This window comes from Cynoglossus semilaevis, unplaced genomic scaffold (assembly GCF_000523025.1).
Source record: "Cynoglossus semilaevis isolate Cse_v1.0 unplaced genomic scaffold, Cse_v1.0 scaffold419, whole genome shotgun sequence".
Classification (NCBI taxonomy): Eukaryota; Metazoa; Chordata; class Actinopteri; order Pleuronectiformes; family Cynoglossidae; genus Cynoglossus; species Cynoglossus semilaevis.
Genome location: NW_007585113.1, coordinates 166,666 through 184,493, shown reverse-complemented (window position 1 = coordinate 184,493; position 17,828 = coordinate 166,666). Strand labels below are relative to the sequence as shown.

General features: G+C 39.6%; 2 protein-coding genes and 2 long non-coding RNA genes across 11 annotated transcripts in view; 1 reads left to right on the top strand and 3 right to left on the bottom strand.

The window, feature by feature from the left end:
- Nucleotides 1–9,409, top strand: part of znf395b (zinc finger protein 395b) — an 11,018-nt gene extending 1,609 nt beyond the window's left edge. The window contains exons 1-10 of one of the 5 annotated variants that reach the window (XM_017030752.2): nucleotides 64–337; nucleotides 2,363–2,480; nucleotides 2,645–2,814; nucleotides 2,941–3,053; nucleotides 3,566–3,765; nucleotides 3,887–3,987; nucleotides 5,047–5,341; nucleotides 7,255–7,350; nucleotides 7,679–7,785; nucleotides 9,119–9,409. In XM_017030752.2, coding sequence (XP_016886241.1) covers nucleotides 2,370–2,480; nucleotides 2,645–2,814; nucleotides 2,941–3,053; nucleotides 3,566–3,765; nucleotides 3,887–3,987; nucleotides 5,047–5,341; nucleotides 7,255–7,350; nucleotides 7,679–7,785; nucleotides 9,119–9,230 — 1,305 coding nt within the window. In that variant the 5' untranslated portion in view covers nucleotides 64–337; nucleotides 2,363–2,369 and the 3' untranslated portion in view covers nucleotides 9,231–9,409. Of the gene's footprint in view, nucleotides 1–63; nucleotides 338–1,259; nucleotides 1,671–1,698; nucleotides 2,267–2,362; nucleotides 2,481–2,644; nucleotides 2,815–2,940; nucleotides 3,054–3,565; nucleotides 3,766–3,886; nucleotides 3,988–5,046; nucleotides 5,342–7,254; nucleotides 7,351–7,678; nucleotides 7,786–9,118 lie in introns of those variants that run through there. The other 4 variants (XM_025053613.1, XM_025053612.1, XM_025053614.1 and 1 more) reach the window with 4 other exon arrangements.
- Nucleotides 9,410–10,918: 1,509 nt separating this feature from the next.
- On the bottom strand, nucleotides 10,919–13,267 carry LOC103398504 (uncharacterized). 4 transcript variants are annotated; one of them, XR_003049005.1, is made up of 7 exons: nucleotides 12,847–13,267; nucleotides 12,297–12,406; nucleotides 12,135–12,215; nucleotides 11,778–11,907; nucleotides 11,570–11,656; nucleotides 11,391–11,486; nucleotides 10,919–11,312 (listed from the first exon to the last, which is right to left on the bottom strand). It is a non-coding gene; the product is annotated as an uncharacterized LOC103398504 (long non-coding RNA). The 4 variants fall into 4 exon arrangements; XR_003049006.1 differs by having other exon boundaries at nucleotides 12,854–13,267; XR_523503.3 differs by lacking the exon at nucleotides 12,847–13,267 and having other exon boundaries at nucleotides 12,297–12,830.
- A 43-nt stretch (nucleotides 13,268–13,310) lies between these two features.
- Nucleotides 13,311–16,478, bottom strand: LOC103398503 (uncharacterized). The gene is made up of 3 exons (XR_523502.3): nucleotides 16,079–16,478; nucleotides 15,723–15,795; nucleotides 13,311–15,554 (listed from the first exon to the last, which is right to left on the bottom strand). It is a non-coding gene; the product is annotated as an uncharacterized LOC103398503 (long non-coding RNA).
- Nucleotides 16,479–17,457: 979 nt separating this feature from the next.
- Nucleotides 17,458–17,828, bottom strand: part of pnocb (prepronociceptin b) — a 16,441-nt gene continuing 16,070 nt past the window's right edge. Inside the window, exon 4 of the mRNA XM_008337169.3 lies at nucleotides 17,458–17,502. Coding sequence (XP_008335391.1) covers nucleotides 17,458–17,502 — 45 coding nt within the window. The remainder of the gene's footprint in view (nucleotides 17,503–17,828) is intronic.

Here is a 17,828-nt window from a genome sequence, read left to right as displayed (position 1 = left end):
GTGTGCGTGTGTGTGTGTGTGTGGGGAACAGTTACAAACACATATGGACGCAGTCGCTGCTGCTGCTGCTCTGCTAACCTCTCACCTACATCATACTTCTCTGCACAGCGGCGGCGCTACAGCCTGCTGCTGATATCTCTGCCCAGCTGTCATCCCCGGCATTGGTCCACCGTGCAGACACACGTAGGCGCGCATCCGACCGACCGACCAACCCCCTTTTTCTCCCGGCACAGACTGAGACCGAGGAGCCGGTGAGCGGCGGTACAAGCAGGCGGTTTTATGAATTTAATCCCGTTGCTGCGGCTTTGAGGACGAGGCCAAGGTCTCCCCTGATCGAGTAAGTATATGAAAGTCGAACGATGGTCATTTTAATAGTGTTGTTATAAACAATTTGCAGCAAACGCAGAGGAAAAAAAATTGTTTTCCTTTAGTAGCGGAGGGAGGAGGGAAGCAGAGGGGAGGGGATCTTTGAGCTGCGTTTTCTGTGCTGCTCGATCTTGTGCAACTTGCATTGGAACTGGCTTGTTTAATTGTGTTCAATTCAAATCGACGTTATGTTTTATGTATGCATTTTATCCCGGGTGCAAGTATCTGTTATGGTAGCGGTTAAAGACATGAAAAACAGTGATATGATTTTTTTAACAATTGTTTCCACTGTTGTGCAGACTTAAGTAGCGTCACTACAATTGCCCCTTGCACCGGCCTTTGTTTGTGTGACTTGACGCCTTAACGAGTTTAAAAATACAGATATTTTCGACATTATCCTTCTTGGCCGGCTCAGTCCCTCCCAGCGAAACTCGTGCCCAAACACGTTGACCAGCGGGGAGGTGTGTACATCACCGGAAGAGCCTGGCCAATCAGGGAAGGTCCCCCGCCCACCCCGAGCTTCTTGTTTACTATTAAAGCTCGCCGCTGATTAGTCGAGAAATGGGGGAAGTCAGACTCTGGTGCGTTTACGTGTGCAGTAAAGTATTGGACTTTACAGATCTTCGTTTAAAAAGCGCTGCAGTTCAGCGGCATTTTGATAAATGAACAATTTTAAACTATCTTTGCAGTAGTAAACTTTAATGTCACGTTACATATTGGTTATTGTGTTTCACTTGTGTTACACAAACTTACATGTTTTGGTTCGTTTTGTTTCAAAGTTTTATGGAATTCAGTTTCGTTTTTTTGTTCCTCATAAGTTTCGTCGTAGAACGCGTAGTCACACGTTGTTCAAAAACTAAAAATATAGATATAACTAATAAACAAAGTCTCTTCAGACCTTCGAAACTGAAGAAGTGTAATGTTTATCTTTACAGTCCGTTACACTTTATTAGTATACGAGAATTAAATGATGGGAATGGAAAACGAGGTGAAAAAATGGTTGCTCGAGGCCACTCAGCCATTTCAGTAGAGTTAATTCCATGTCTTCTGAATGCAGCAGTGTCCCCGTTTTATTTTTAAGGACGTCAGGCCATGGTGAAAGGACGTCAGATTAAGACTGCAGAACACGTTATCAGTGTCAACAGAGTGGGCAAGAAGCACAAATGGGTCCAAATTCAGTGTGTCTGTGTGACAGAGAGAGAGTTTTTGTCAGCTGTCCATAAAAGTTTAGGTGACCAAACTTGGTCCCATTTTAGCAATACTCATCCCCAAGGCTCTAGTTACACTAAAGTGGTAATATTCAGGTATGTTAGCAGCGGGATCAAGCATTAACTGGTAATGTTTCAGGACGGGGACACGCCCTGTCCTGAAACATAGCTAGTTTAAATTTTAGTTTTTTGGGTCATTGAAATGAGTCCTTAAGAAAAATGTCAAGTGTGTGTGTGTGTGCTTTTGAATTCCTGCTCCAATTTTCACTGTGCTGTGCTGTTGTCGCTTTCCTTTAACCGAGCGATGGGTGTTTATTTACACCCACTCCATTTTCTTTTCTGTTTTTTTGGGAAAAATCCGATGCCATATTCAAACCACATGTTTCAAATTCTAAACCCGTCTGTTACATTCCGAACTTTAAGAAAACATAGAAATCGTAAAAGTGTTATAACGTCTTTTTTAAGCGCTAGGTCACTATCAGTTTCAAACATGAAGGTCAGAGTACTAAATGTTGGCTTGTGAAAACAGCTGTGTAAGGTCAAGTCTGGGAACAACCCTCATGCTTTTAATAGAGGTTATTTTCGGTCGTCATGTCTTTGAGCTCTCAGCTTTAATTTTTAAACAGCGTGATGATTTACACTTTAGTTCATTAGAATATGACTCCAGAGTAAACACTGTAAAGTAACGTCAGGCAAGTGATATTGGTTTTAAGTTTTATAGTGTATCTGTTGTGTGTTTGTAGCAAGGTGGTGTAACGCTCTGTGTTATGTTCCCTGTCTGCATGCAGCAGCACCATGGCAGCTATTGGACGCAAATGCGAAGCTGGAGCAGAGCCATCAGGAATACGGGCCTGCGTCTCTACAGTGGTGCACAGCAGCAGTGGGCCTGACACTCAGCAGACTCTAGTAAGAGGCGGTTTTTAAACATTTTATCCGTAAATAATAACCGAAAACCATTCAAGATCACTGTAACTGACGACTTCTACTGATGAATTTGTCCAGCAAGACGTGTGAAATCAAACGATTTGGAAACCAAGATGACGTGAATGTGTCCCTACTTCTCATTGAAGGTGGCAACAGAGAGCTGTGTGATGGAGAATGGACATCAACCAATCAAGACACTAGCTCAAATGCAGAAGGAAAACGGACAAGGTTGGAGCAACCTGGCCCACCAGCTCCATGCTGTCGGACACACAGTGCACCTGAAAAATGTGTTTGCAAACGGAGAAGCACTGCAGAGGTAGCTAGAACTACTATTTACATCGATACTACTAAGTACTTTGTTCGACTGGTACGACTGGTGTAGGAACAAGGGCACACATGACACAAAATTAACATTTTTTTACTTCCACGTTTTTTTGTCCAGTGTCCGCAGCCCAGAGTCAGTGGAGATGGACGAAATCATGGCCGCCATGGTTCTGACCAGCTTGTCATGTAATCCTGTGGTTCAGAGTCCCCAACAGACAGATCCTGGACCTGGTCAGTCTCTCTCTTTTTTTTTTTTATCAAACATCCTTAAGCATACAGTACGTATACTCCTAGGATAAGAGTAAATGATTTATCGACTTTTTAAAAATACCAAGGTATTTTGAGGTTATAATTAAAGAGAAAAAAAAACCCCAACTAGATTAAAGCTTTTTACAGTTTTATCGTGCACAAGACAATTTGTTTTGCACCACTTGGCACCAGTTTTGATTCTGATCATGAACAAGGGACTGTTTGTTATTTGGACTCGATCGTACACTGGGAAATCACTGGTATTTCACAGCTGTGACTGTGCTGTTTCTAGTTCATCCTTATCAGTTATTATAGGATTTTAGAATTGAGTTGAACATTTTAGAATGCTAACTAACAATAGCATAATGGGGTTTTTTTTTTTTTTTACAATTTCCGAGGCAGTTTGCAGTGTCGTGTTTTAGGGGCATGTGGTGAAGCACTGGAAGATAAGGGGCATTTGTTAAAAAGTTCTGGTGAATCTTCCCGTTTCACAGCGGGCTCGTCATCATCAGCTGACATGGAGTGCGGCGGGGGCGAGCTCTCTGACAGCGGCAGCAGCGGCTACTGGAGCTGGGACCATGGCAACACAAGCCCCACCCCTTCGCCGTCTGTCACTGAGATGGACAGCAGTCCCGATGAAGGCCTTTACATGGAGATGGAGCAAGGAGAGGAGCTCAATTCCAAAAAGCCAAAGGTATATTGAAAGAAAGAAAAAAAGCATAAAAAAATATTTTTATGTTTAGTAGAAGTGAAAGGGAAACATCATCTTCTCTACACTCATCTCTCCTCTCTTGTTGCCTTTCCCCTTTTCTCAGAGCTCTTTCCGAGGTGTGTACAAGTGTCTCTGGCCCAGTTGTGGCAAGGTGCTAACATCTTCGGTGGGAATAAAACGACACATCCGTGTGCTGCATCTCGGGTGAGCCTGTTATATTGCTTTGAGTATGCCGGCATGTCTGTGCTACCACCATGTGAAACTGCACGTGTTACGGGGGAATTATCGCCACCCGCTGTTAAGGAGTGGGAAAAGGCGAGACTCTGCTGATTTTTATCTCAACTTTTTTTTTTTTTTTTTTGGTCAGCGACCCTTTGAAAATATAGCCTGCGACCCACCAGTGTGTCAGTGGTTAAATCATTGACTTTGCACACTATTGCGGATCAAATAAAAAGCTGATACGTAAGGTTACATTTTTGGAGCACATGTACTGTTAGCAATAAAAAATGCAGATGTCCAAGCTAGATCAGGCATGGGCAAACTAAGGCCCAGGGGCCGGATGCGGCTCGTTCAGCTTTTTAATGCGGTCCGCCAAACTTTTCCAAATTATATTATTACACTTCTGCCTTTCCCTGCAATACCCACGTTTCCCCAATAGATGGCGTCGTAAATGATAAACGCATTTGAGCATAGCTTTTCCATGTCATTTATCTTAGTTCACACGAACGCTCCATCTACCTGCTCCTGACCCCGCACCCCTGTTCAATTTTAGGACCAATTGTGGCTCGCGTTTCAAAAAGTTTGCCCACGCCTGAGCTAGATCGTACCATAGCTTTTGCCCAGTTTCCCCCATCAGTCTTGACACAAACATATAGTAAAATACACAAAACACTAATGAGTAAATGAAACAAATTGTAATGATGATGTAGACTCTTTGTAGTTTCAAAATCCAAAACCCGAATCCAATCAGTTAGCGGTCAGCAGCTTCATGGCTACACTGGTTCTTTGTAATCTAGGGTGCGGTGCAAACAGAACAGTTTATTACAGTGGAAACATTCAGAGCTGGAACAGTGCGCTGAAAACAAGAGGGAATGAAGTATTTACTCACTGACGCCCCTGCACTTATTAAGGCCAACGTTGTGACACATTTGAGAGAAGTTTGCGTTCGGACCACAGTGCGCGCTGCTTTCAACACACTTGGACAAACATAACAAGTCTTCCCGTCTCACACTGTCTCTGTCTGTCTCTCACACACACACACAGCAGTGGATTAGATCAGTCCCAGAGAGAGGAGGACTTTTACTACACCAAGATCTCCTGCGAGAGCGTGGATGCCAGCTCCACTCCAGGTCCTTCCCAGCAGGCTCTGGGCCAAACCACATCCTCTCATCTCAGCTGGGCCTCTTGCACTTCTCCTCCAGGCTCTGGGCTTCAGATCCCAGCAGCTCACAGGCCCAGGTCCAACTCCAGCTCAGGGCCAGGTCCAACTAGACCCAGTCCTCTCAGCCAGTCAGCTCCAAGCAGCTTCTGGCAGATCCACTCAGAGCATCTGTACCAGGTGGGTGCGGACTGTGGGGATTTGTTTGTCGGGGATTTTTTTTTTTAATTTATTTCTTCACTTCACTTTCTTGCTGACTTCTATGAATGATGTTGAATTAAAAGTAATTCAAATAATGCTTTTTAAGTCATTTAAAAACTTCTAATGTTCAGGGATAGAATTATTTAAGTACCATAGTAAAAAAAATACAGAATTGTAAGTGCCAAAATAATTTATATAATTAACTTTTTATTCTTTACTCTTAGAATAGCCGGTGTTGAGTCAGACTATAGTCAGATCAGGCTTGTTTTATTGTTTTTTTTAAGAATTATTGCTCACTCTTTATCACTTCATTATAAATCTCTTTGGATATGATGCCACAATTGGTCCTAAAATTGAACAGGGGTGCGGGCCAGGTCAGGAGCAGATAGATGGAGCGTTCATGTGTCATGTGTAAAGGCTAAAATGCTAAAAAAAAAAAAAAGAAATAGCATTTTCCACGCCATCTATTGGGGAAACGTAGGTATTGCAGAGAAAAGGCAGAAGTATAATTCTACTGATATAAATAAATTATATAATTTGGAAATGTTTGGCGGGCCGGATTAAAAAGCTGAATGGGCCGCATCTGGCCCCCGGGCCTTAGTTTGCCCATGCCTGTTTTAGGCCATTTGAGAGTGAAGTGAGGAGACAACATTGTCCTCGGTATGACATTCTAAATGTCCTTCTTAGATTTTATTTCATAACGTTGTCATACTTTCAGTTTTGATGAAGAGAGACTGCAATTACCAAAAAAAAAAAACCATGAGAGAATTTCCATGTACAAACCTCTGATGTGGTTCCAGAGCTTCCCACTCTTTAGCCTTTAGCCTCCTGCCGTTTTTTTTTTTTTTCTTCTTCTCTCCAGCAGACCAGTGAGCTACAACTTTGTTTATGCATCACAAAGCAGCACATATTAGCGGTGACCTGAGTTTACCCCGTACTACTGAGCGTGTAAATGGATGCTTTGTGACAGTGAGAGACTAAGCTGGCAGCCGGCTCGCTCCCCTAAGGAGAGCAGACTCAAAGCAGCCTGTGAAAGGCGGAGAAAACGCCGACACGTTCTTCACGGCAGTAGAGGCACACATGCCCAGTCGAGGCCGATATTATTCATTTCAGTTTTATGAAAATGCCAGAGGAAGAAGAAAAAAAAATGTATTTCAACACTCAACAGTTAAACTCGTAATAAGAATGTGGCCATGTGCTGTGTGCAGACTGAATACCACTGCGAAGGGAAAAGATTTAGGGCAAAGGAAACAGAAACGGTTTCACAGCAAAACCACAAAGTATGTGTGGCATATTTCATATTTGTTTCAGCCAAGGCAAGAAAAGCTCCAGCGCTGAATCAATCACATGTAACTGCTGGCTGTGTCTGATATTAGAACTTCTATGTTTTTTCCTCTTTCTGTTGGATTTAGGGATGGTGAAGCCTTCGTTCATCTAATCCGGGGGTGTAAAAGTCGGATTACTCCCAGGGGCAAATTTATTAGCAGTGCAACTTTTTGGTGCCAGATATTTCTTGTTACGGTCATAATGACTAAACAAGTGGAAACTTGATTTAATACATGACAAAACTTCATGTTTTAGTCCCGTACCGCTGTTCTAAAAGATACAAAAATATAGCCTCCTGCCGTTGTCCTCAAAATGATTCTATCATGTTGTGATTAAGAAGAAATACTGTGACCAGTAGAATCTGGAATATTTTTGGAACAGCCCGGCCCTGTGGTTCTATAGTGTAGCGGTTATGACACCTGCCTTATACACCAAAGGTCCTGGGTTTGAGCCCCAGAGGACATTGCAAATTACATGGCAAATTACAGATTACCACAAAGTGCTCTACTGCCTACCTTTGTAATAACGAGTGTTGTCTCTTGTTCTTTTTTTTTTTTTTCCTACAGGCCTGCAGTCCCGTCCAGGTACCTGTGGCCTCTAGAAGCTCTGGATGTCAGGGCTGGACCCCCACCAGCTCAGTTTCTGGCCATACTAATCCTCCGGTATATATAAAATATATGTACAGTATATAAGAAATTGTATCTGATACAGGCATGACTCTATCCCAATGATAGTGTGCTCTGAACCAGTTATATATATATACACATACATACCCATATATATACATATATACACATATATACATACATATACATACATACAGTATATGCATATATATATGTATATGTGTGTGTATATATATGTACATATATATAAAAATATATATGTATATGTATAAGTGTGTATGTGTATATATGAAAATATTTTTACTTTGTTGCCTTGTCTGGCCAAAAATCAAACATTGCCTCATTTTGTCTGCTCTCCGCTCAGATGGTGAAACCTCGCTGTCGGTCCGTCAGTGTTGGAGAACAGTGGCTGCAGCAGAACCGGCTGCAGCCCATGAGTGCATCACCTTCCCGCACCCACTGCTCCTTCAGGTAGGAGGACCAGAAATGTCATTAAAAGATAAAAATATGGACTTACATATTGAAAAACACAGTTGCTAAATTTAATAGATGTTAGTTGTTGCCCTAACATTCCTTTAAATACATTCTGTAGGACATGTATGTGTCATACATATTTATACTTTATATACACCGGAATAGATTTATTTCCTAATTAAAATTTGTTTTGACCGAAATCAAAAATATAAAGGAATTTTAAGTGCGTTGTAAAGACATGTAGTTCCCCTACATTTCCTGCAGGGGGTGGTAAAACCCCGATTCACAAGTCAAGCCTTTTGATACAATATTGTTTTATACATTGTTACCAAGTGAGAATCTATCAGCTGTCAGTCAAATACAAACCACCTAGGACCCTCTAAGGTCTCTAATGCAGAAAAGTTCTCCATGACCCTTAATAGATTTGATGGCTCTTGTTTTAAACAAATTGAAATACAGTCGAGTGTTAGTTCAGGGAAAAACTCAACTCAGCAGTGAGCTGAGCCGCTCAGTAGTAATCCATCATTGTGACTTAGTGGCTAATGATAATACTGTGCTGCTTTGCATCATTACATTTTAATGTAGTCGTTTATGCATTATTAGTCTGCCTCACCAGCTGTAGTGAGTGAGTAAAATTCACAGCCTCTGGGAATTAAATATTCTCTTCGTCACTGAGTCATCCACTTCTGGAATATAGCTGATTTAAAAATCCCCTCATTAAAAAAAAAGAAAAAAAAGAAGAAGAACCAGCAAGATTTCGAGTTTTTTAACTTCTTTTGCCGTACTTGGACTCACCATTAGATGTCACTTAATCTTACATACTTAGTGAAATGGTTTTTTTTTCCTCTCTGCATTTATCATAATAACCAGGCGACCTATTGAGGGAACTGTTTATTTAAGTCCCTGCCTGTTAGCCTTCCAGCTTCCTTAAAGGTGGAGTTCACCTTTTCTGTTAAAATTGAATGGATTTTTTTTGTCTTTGACAGCATTTAGCATGTAGTTACATCGTTCTTCCTATAGGTGCTGCTAAGTATGCATTAAAAAGCTCAGTTTCATTTCTCACACATGCTGGTGTGTTGTCCACATTCTACAAGATGCTTGTTGGCAACAGATGAAAATTAAAAAAAAAAAAAAGATAATCAGAGCTGTTGAAGAAGATCTTTATGAGTGTCTTTCTTCAATTCCTGCCAGTATATCAGCGTCGTTTTCAACTAAAGCTAGGATGTCAGAAATTTAGACTGGTCCAACCGAGTATTTATCTACATCACTGATTGACTTTTTTTTTTTTTTGCCTCGCTCATTATCTAAATCTTTGTCTTTTCATCTGCAGGAAGAGTCGTGGCGAGGCCAAAAAGTGCCGCAAGGTGTACGGAGTGGAGCGCAAGGACCAGTGGTGCACAGCCTGTCGCTGGAAAAAGGCCTGTCAGCGCTTCCCTGACTAAAGTCTGCTGCATGATGAACTGAGGGCGTGAGACAGAGAGGCAGAGTGGTGGATGAATGGATAGAGGGATGGATGAAAGAATGGATGAATTTTGGATGAACGAGTGAAAGAGACTTATCAGAGTGAGGCATAAATCAGGGCTAGTTAGCCCATCGAGGATAAACAACAGTTCTCTGACTACATGGTTTTTTGTTTTTTTTTTACTTTGACTCTGACTACATGGTTTTTTGTTTTTTTTTACTTTGACCCTGCTTTATTTCTTTCCTAAAACAGCAAATCCACTTTTTTTCCCCTGTATCTTTGTAACTTGAACCTAAAGCCCAAAGTCTGCGACGGCGCTAGCTGTTAACCGACTTTGACCATGTGATGTGCTAAGCGTACAACATGTTGTATCCAAAGCTCGTATTACTGCCCCTGTAGCTCCACTTTACTAGTCTTCTACCTGGCTATTTTCAAGCCTCTCTTCCAGTGATCATACAAGTGATAATGATGTACGTTATATTGTATGCTCTGAGTTACATGAGTATTTTATACCCTTTTTAATTGTCTTGTTAAGGCCCCTGCACTGGGCCTGATGGATTGATTGTCATGTTTTTTGGCACTTTGTCATGATATATACTCACAAGAATAAGCTACATTGGGTTTTAAGTCAACTGAATTCCTTACTGCCTGTGTCCTTGACCAGTGTACGTTTTTACCCCTGAACCTATGGAATTAATGGGAATAGAATTAGGAGGAAGGTTTTTTAATAGCAATAAAGAGAAAAAAAAAAGATATAGGAAATATATTGTCAAACACATTAAAAGAAAAAGCACTGAGAATTTGAGAAATTTTTTTTTGTGTTCATTCTCTCTGGCTTTCACCTTCCTCTTGCACGATAATCAAAAAATTCATTTTCTAACAGTATTGTCTTGATGCAGTTTGTATTAAGACCTTGAAGTGTGGATTAAAGTACATTTTATTTAATTGACAAAACAGTCAATTTTATTTTTACAAAAGAAAGCACAATCACAAATGCATACACACTCATCAACACAACATGATCACATTGAAAGATATCTAAGTAAAGTGGGTTTACACCATAAGAGTACAATCGAATAAATACAACCCAATTATGTTTACTTGGCTATAAATAATATTAGTAATTAAGAAATTATAATCCTTTCCCATCATTCTTTGCAGTACACAGCTAAAAACCCAAAATTAAAAAGTAAATACATATTTACTAGGGCTATCAAACAAACACTTATCAAATTAATCAGGTAGCTAAACAGGATTAATATTCAAGGTAAATTGTCATTTCTAAATATATATATATTTCTGTACATTGCATGAACAAAAAAAATGACAGGTGTAGGTTTATACCTACGGTTGCCACTTTTTTTATTATTATGTGTACAGTAAGTGTGCACCAATGAATACAGTTAATTAAATTATAAATAAGATATGTTTTTGTGGAGTGAAAAAAATAAATAAATAAAAACTACTGTGGAATTTCACTCTCCACTAAAACAACCATTAACAGAATCAGCATAGCTTCTCACATATAGTCCTTGATGTGGTCAAAAGGTCACATATAAAACAACTACGAACGCTTGATCATAAACCAGATCGTCACTCACTCTGTTCTAAAAGACTTGTCATTGACTGGTCGGTAAAAGTTTCGGAGGACGATGTTGTACCCCAGGTCCATGGTACAACCCAGTAAGAATTCATGACTGGATTTCTTGGCATGCAAAGAGGAAGGAGGGTAGTAGGGTAATAGTGGTAGTTAGTGGTAGTTAGTGTTAGTTAGAAGTGTGAAGAAAATCCAGCTCATTAAATTCTGACTGATTGTAAACTTAAGAAGTCAATCTGGGATCAAGCGTGTAGTTGAAGTCATCAGTGACTAAAGACCAACATCTCAGAATACCAATGAAATGTTATGCTGATTTGTAAATGGTCAATGTTATCAGAATAATAAAAAAAATAAATAATAAAAAAAATAAATAAAAAAAAACAAACAAAACATATACAGCTGAACAGGCATTAAAATGGACACTCCTGTCAGCTGTGGTGATCCTGGGTCCTCTGGGGCTAGGACCTAAACATAAATGAGTCCAGTAAGTTTTCTACTCAATAACACAGTGATCATACCAGGACTTTAAAATTTAGTACACACCTTAAAGACACCCAGTAGGGAGGAGGCAGGTGTGGATTATCTTGGCCTGACCGGGGTGTAGCGTCTCCAAGTTCTGTAGTCTCAGGCCTTTTGGATCTAAGATCAGAATAGGAAACAACATGAATCAAACACATACCAGAGAAGGACAACGCTAACAAACAAAACCAAATAACCCATACTTAATGGTGCTCTTCATGGGGAGTTTGCTTCACTTATCACATTAGTCGTCCTGTATGTGTCACGCTTTGCAAGGTCTGGTCCAACATCTGCTAACAACAAGGAGGACAAGAGGGGAAGAGGAAAAAGAGGAAAAAAAAAAAAGTTATGCAAGGGCAGAGGTAGACAAATAATAACTGGGAGACAAAACAAACATACAAACAAACCCACAATCATTGACTTCAGCTCTGTGGGGTCCATCCAAATAGACTTTGGTCTGCTGTGTGAACAGATGGTAATGAACCCAGAAACACCGCTGCCCTGAGATGCGTCGTCCACAGTGATAGTGAAGGCTCCAAGACTGGGTTAATAAAAATCAAAAAAAAATTTAAAAAATAAACAGCAAAATGAGTTAGTGACAGACTGGACAGAACAAGACAAAATGCTTTTTTTTTTTAACACTGGATAAAGAGTTCTCAGAAAAGGGAAACAAAACACCAAGTTTAAATTCCCTTGATTCCTTACAAGTCAACATTTAGTCACAATAGTGACATTTTGTAAAATAAAAAAAAATAAGCCAAAACCTACAGCAAGTCAATCAGTTCACCTCAGGTCCCTTGATCCCAGATCCAACGTCTCCATCCTTGGTCAACTCTGGTCCATAGAATCCTAGAGACACCGATCAGATCAGTCGGTCAGTCTGGAGATTAAAGGGAACAGATTCAACAATAATCAATGTGAAGAACAAACCTGAAGACATCCTGCGGCTGACATCTAGCTGCTAAGGGGTTGGGTCTCCTGGGCCACTTCCTTCATACAGTCCAGGATGGAAGATTTCCAGATCTTGCAAGAACCTAGTACTGAGGAGTCTTAGCAGTTTAATTGATTGACCTTACCACATTTAGTCAATAACAACACTTTGACAAAAATTAACCCAGATTAAACACCAGTAAATTAAACTAACACCAGTGAATACCATCTCCCAGGTTTTCTGCCAATCATCAGAGATGCGAGCAGTATAATCCTTTGCCATCAACCTGTTCACAGAATACTGTGTCAGTTACTAAATCTCTCTTTAGACCATAGGTCCATTGTAGTAGCGGTACCATGGGAGGAGTTTGCTGATTCTCAACTAAACTTGATAAATCATACTACCACATCAGCTTGATTTACCTTACAAAAACTTTCCACAAAACTTAAGTTAAAATCTACAAGACGGGATAAAAATAACATTTCGGTTTCACTTGTCTCAGATTGAAGTGCATACAGCTCAGTGTAAAAAAAAAAAAATTTTTTTAACTTTTTACCAAGTCTTTGGTTGTCTCTCTGCCAAGTATAGTTCCCATTAAAGACCCTAAACGCGCAATCTAACCTGTATGCCTACCACATTGCACCGGCATATAAATATTATAAATTTGATAACTCAGCCCTACATGCGCCTGGTAAAACGAATGCAGAGGACAAAAAGTCCCCTACTGGGAGGCCTCCCAACTCGTCGTCTAAATACCACAGAAGGGTAAACAAGTCTTTAGATGGAAAACAGACTTGGCAAAAAGAGACAAGCCAGCTCTAAAAGTCAAAACTTCAATGACACTAAAGACAATTTAAGTCCATGTAGTGTCAGGTGGAATGGGAAAGTTTAACATTGTAAAACAACTTCTATGAGCTGAATAGTTATTTAAATCCAACAATGACAAACTAGATGGCAGCAGGTCTATAGCCTAAAAAAAATAAAAAATATTATAAAAAAAAAAAAAAAAAATAGTATTATAATAAAACAATAATTTAAATAACTACAATACAATACATAAAACACCCACTTAGCCCATATGTTATTGATCTCGACCACCTCAGACAACCTAGTGAAACATGCGACATTGAGATAAGGGTAATCACATTGAGGGTCATGCAAACAAGGAACACCAAAGGTGGACAAGTGCAAACAGACTAAAGCACAGAGTGTGGTAGCATGTGGTGTACAAACCTGTCACATAGCACAACCGAAGTTGTAGTATGGTTGTCCAACAATGGCATTTGTACAAAAACATCCTACTTGAATATATAGTTCAGTCTCCAAGACAATATAAATTGACAATTACAGTCAAGCAAATTTACATGACTATACATCATTAATAACAGGCTAGCAAATTTACATGGATATGCATCATCAATAACAGGCAAGCAAGTTTACATAAATATACATTGACAATAACACGCAAGCAAGTTTACATGAATATACATTGACAATAACAGTAGACCAACTTTACATGGCTATACATTGTCAATAACAGGCAAGCACATTTACATGAATATACATTAACAAAAGGTACAATGGCAAGGAAATACATAGGACTTTTAGGGTGCTGGATGTCCATGTTGATAGATGGCGCTGGAATTCTGGTAGTTCCTCTGGACAGCAAACAGACAGCCAGGAAATGACAGCAACCGAAACATCAGGAATTGCAGTGGAACAGGAACAGGACATCCAAAACTGTAGGAAACGACCACCATATCCAAAACTTGCAGGAAATGACCGCTTGAAGTTGAACACTTTCAAAATCGAACGCCACGTCCAAAAATCGCAGGAAACGAACGCCATCTTGAAAACGAACGCAGTCTTGATAACGATCGCAGTCTTGAAAACGAACGCAGTCTTGAAAACGAACGCAACGTCCAAAATTATATTCGTTATAGAAATTGCCGGTGAAATCTAAACTGAAGGTAAAAATGTTTGAGACTAGTGAATGGCCACACTGGGAAATAAAGGACAGGAGACAGGAAAAGCAAGTCAGCCAAGAGGAAGCGCTACAACAAACTGAACCCATTACTGGAGGTCAGCCTTTTTGACACAGTGGCCAAAACAAGGAATCCTCACAGTTCAACTAAGCTAACCTTTGTCTTCAGAGGTGAAAAACTACATGTTAGTCCAGCCCTGGTCCCACACACACACACTCCAGACTATACAGATTTGAAAGAATACAGTGGAGAAATTCTGCTGCTAGTCTCCTGAATATTGTCATACACTTTGTGTATAATGTTCTAACTACACATATTTTAGACTGAACAGTGGTCATTAAGTCTACTTAACATTGACCGACAACTAGCCATTTTTAGACGCAAGATTTTTATGAAAAGAACAGAGGCAAAACAGAGCGGTAGAAATAAAGAGCAGCACGGCAGCTGGAAAAGAAGGTCACGGCAAGAGGCCATGTTAGCGCGTAATATCAGCACGGCGGCTGGGAAAGAACAGGCGTAGTGTCACCTACCTTGTGTGTTACATTTTAAGCGCGCAACTAATCGCAATTGATTGTTTCCTCCATTTTGTTGTCGTCATCCAGAAGAAGCTGAAAAAAAAAGTTATAGCACAGCAACTAGGCCTTTTTTTTGGTACATTTCTTAGGAATATTAAAGACCACATTGTTCAGCCATCTTTGATTAAGTTAGATTAAGCTCTATTACAGAGAAATAACGCCTATGTTTGATCAATAATAAGCGCTCTTTGATCCTAACCCTAAAAAAGGACAGGAAGAGGAAATAAAATAAAATTTTGGACTCACCCTTTGTCGACAGGACCTAAAAAGCAATAATTGTTAGTGCACACATTGAGCGAGAGAACATCATTCACACTCATTGACTACAAACTGCTGAGCTTAAAACTATGAACACTGAACCACCACGGTCAGAAATCAGACCCACCATTTTACCTACACGCTCAGCAGTTCCACACCATTAAAATGGGACCAGAGTCACAAAAACCTTCCCCTAACCACCAATGAACAGAGAGCCAGCCACCTGTAAGACTTCACTGACTAGCTAACCAACAACCTGTTCCACGCTCCTGCTCCAAAAACCAGAAAACCAGAAAGAAAACCAAAGGGACAAAAGACAGGCGGCCATTTTCTAACTTTACTGCAAACTATGTTTCACACACAGCAGGGCACGGCGGCCACTCAGAATAAAAGAAAACCGACGATCCCTACTGTGTTGAAGATCTTCAGGACGACCAATCTGGAAAATAAACCCAGATAAAGCATATTAACTACTGGAGTTTTGGTGCAAGCACAACATTTATAATAATTAATTTCTTATTTAAAAAACAAAAACAAACTGTGTTTGACTCCTTAATAATAATTAATTTCTTATTTAAAAAAAAACAAACTGTGTTTGACTCCTCACCTTGCCTTTAGTTTCAGGAGAGTACTCTTACAACTTTTACACCAGAAAACTTCGACCTGGTCTCCGTGCGCATCTGTTCATGGCAAACATTGTTGAATACAAGTTTAATACAATGTAAAAACTTTAACACAAAAGACACTAAAAACACGAAAATGGTGAAATATGATTAAATGAGTGAAGACATTCTCCAAAAACATTCTAATGTGGGTTTAATCTTTTTAAAAAAAATTAGTTTCTAAATAGTAAATACATAAAAGTTTTCCTCTACTTTGACTGGGGTCTAAGCTATTTTAGCACCGAGTATACACGGAGTCAAAACGCCGACAGTAGTGCATAAAAATGTAAAAGTCACCTACCTTCCTGTCCCAACCGTTTATCCGGACCAGGTCGAGCCGCCATTTCAGAATAACCCGTTCACCTAGGGCTTTTAAAGCACGCGGCAAACATTTCGGCGTGCTACGTCACACTCCGCGACCGTTTAAAGTTTTTTTCTTCTGGCTGTTTCGTCGCATTTTGTGACGTCGCACACAGCGAAACAGCGCCCTCGTGGGGCAGTTAAGTTGGAGGGAGGAAGACGATGACCATGAATGATGAAGACGTCATCATGACGTCTGTGTTTGTCTCCAATCTGAATGGTATAATTATTTTTGCCCTTGTTTTTAGAACGTGTAGAGAGTTTTTTTTTAAATAAATAAAATAAACAAGAAACTTAAAATAACTTGTGTCTAAAAATAGTTTTTTACCAACAATGTAAAACAAAAATCCCATTGTAGGAAGTTAACGAATGGTAAAAGTCTAGGAAATATAAAATAAGTGACGTAGCTTTGATCGTGAGAGGAATAAAAAGAAATATCACCTGTATTTGTGGTCCTATTTCATTATTAATTATTTTATTATTATGAAGGTCATTAACTTATTACGTTTTCACAGCAGTAACAGCCACAAATCATTATTTATTTTTATATTTACAATTTTAAAGAGTTGTATTTTTTTTTAATTCGTTTTCTTTTCTTTTCGATTTTATTGTTGGAGTCATAGAGAACTTCCGGTCATATTTTGAATACTATTTTTAATACTTTCCATTAGAGTGACAGCGACAGGTAAATACATATTAACAATTGATTGTTTTATGTGTGCTCCTGTACACCCGTTTTGTCAAAAAGAAAATGTTTGTCCCAACAAATTTACCCGAGCACAGGGCACAGTTTTATCAAAGTTTTATATACAGCCACTAGATGGCGGTATTGTTGTGTTGAAATTAGTGGCCTTCCGCTTAAAATAGCTTCAAATTAAACGGTAGGGCAAGGTGTTTGTGACAAAGTCCTGAATTAAGAACTGACAACAGCACTTTGTTTTAAGGAGATGCGGAGTTGGAGTGAGTTTGAAAGCTCAGACGGACAATTTTAAATCAAACGTATCCAATTAATTAAGTTTCGTTAACCAGAAAATTGGATTCTTATCCCAGTAATTAACGTAGCGTTTGTGCGTCAGCAATCCAGTGGTGCTGAGGGTGAGTTTATTTATTTATTTACATCTAATTGAATATTAAAAGTGCATTTTTACTTTCACAAGGTAAAGAAACGCAGCCAGACTGGACATGATCTGTTCCAGAATTTAGGAGGAAAAAAAAATCTGAATGTGCATCAAAGTCCTTTTAATGAGAGTTGAACATAAGATATATAACAAATACGAAGAAGAAGAAAAAAAACTACAGTGCAAAAACACATCCACGGTCTCATCCACACATGCAGGAAAGTGCATACGGCAAGATCTTCGACACCTTCAGTTTAGAAAAAACCTACCAGTGAACCAGCTTGCAATCTCATTTAGGCCCTTTTTATCATAGCAACACACAAAAATATATTCAATTGCACTTCACTAACGCTTTTATTTCACAGAATGGCATGTCAGTATTCTGAATCAGAAGGACATTACGGTCACATTCCTTTTTTTTTCTTTTTTCTAAGAGACACCAAGAGATGTGCGGTGAGATGGTGTGTTCTTCTGAAGGTAATGTCACAGTTCAAACTGGAGTGAGCTGCTGAAAACATGATGAAGGGGGTTAGAGTGACGGCGGGGGCGGGGGGGTGGGGGGGGGGGAGGAGT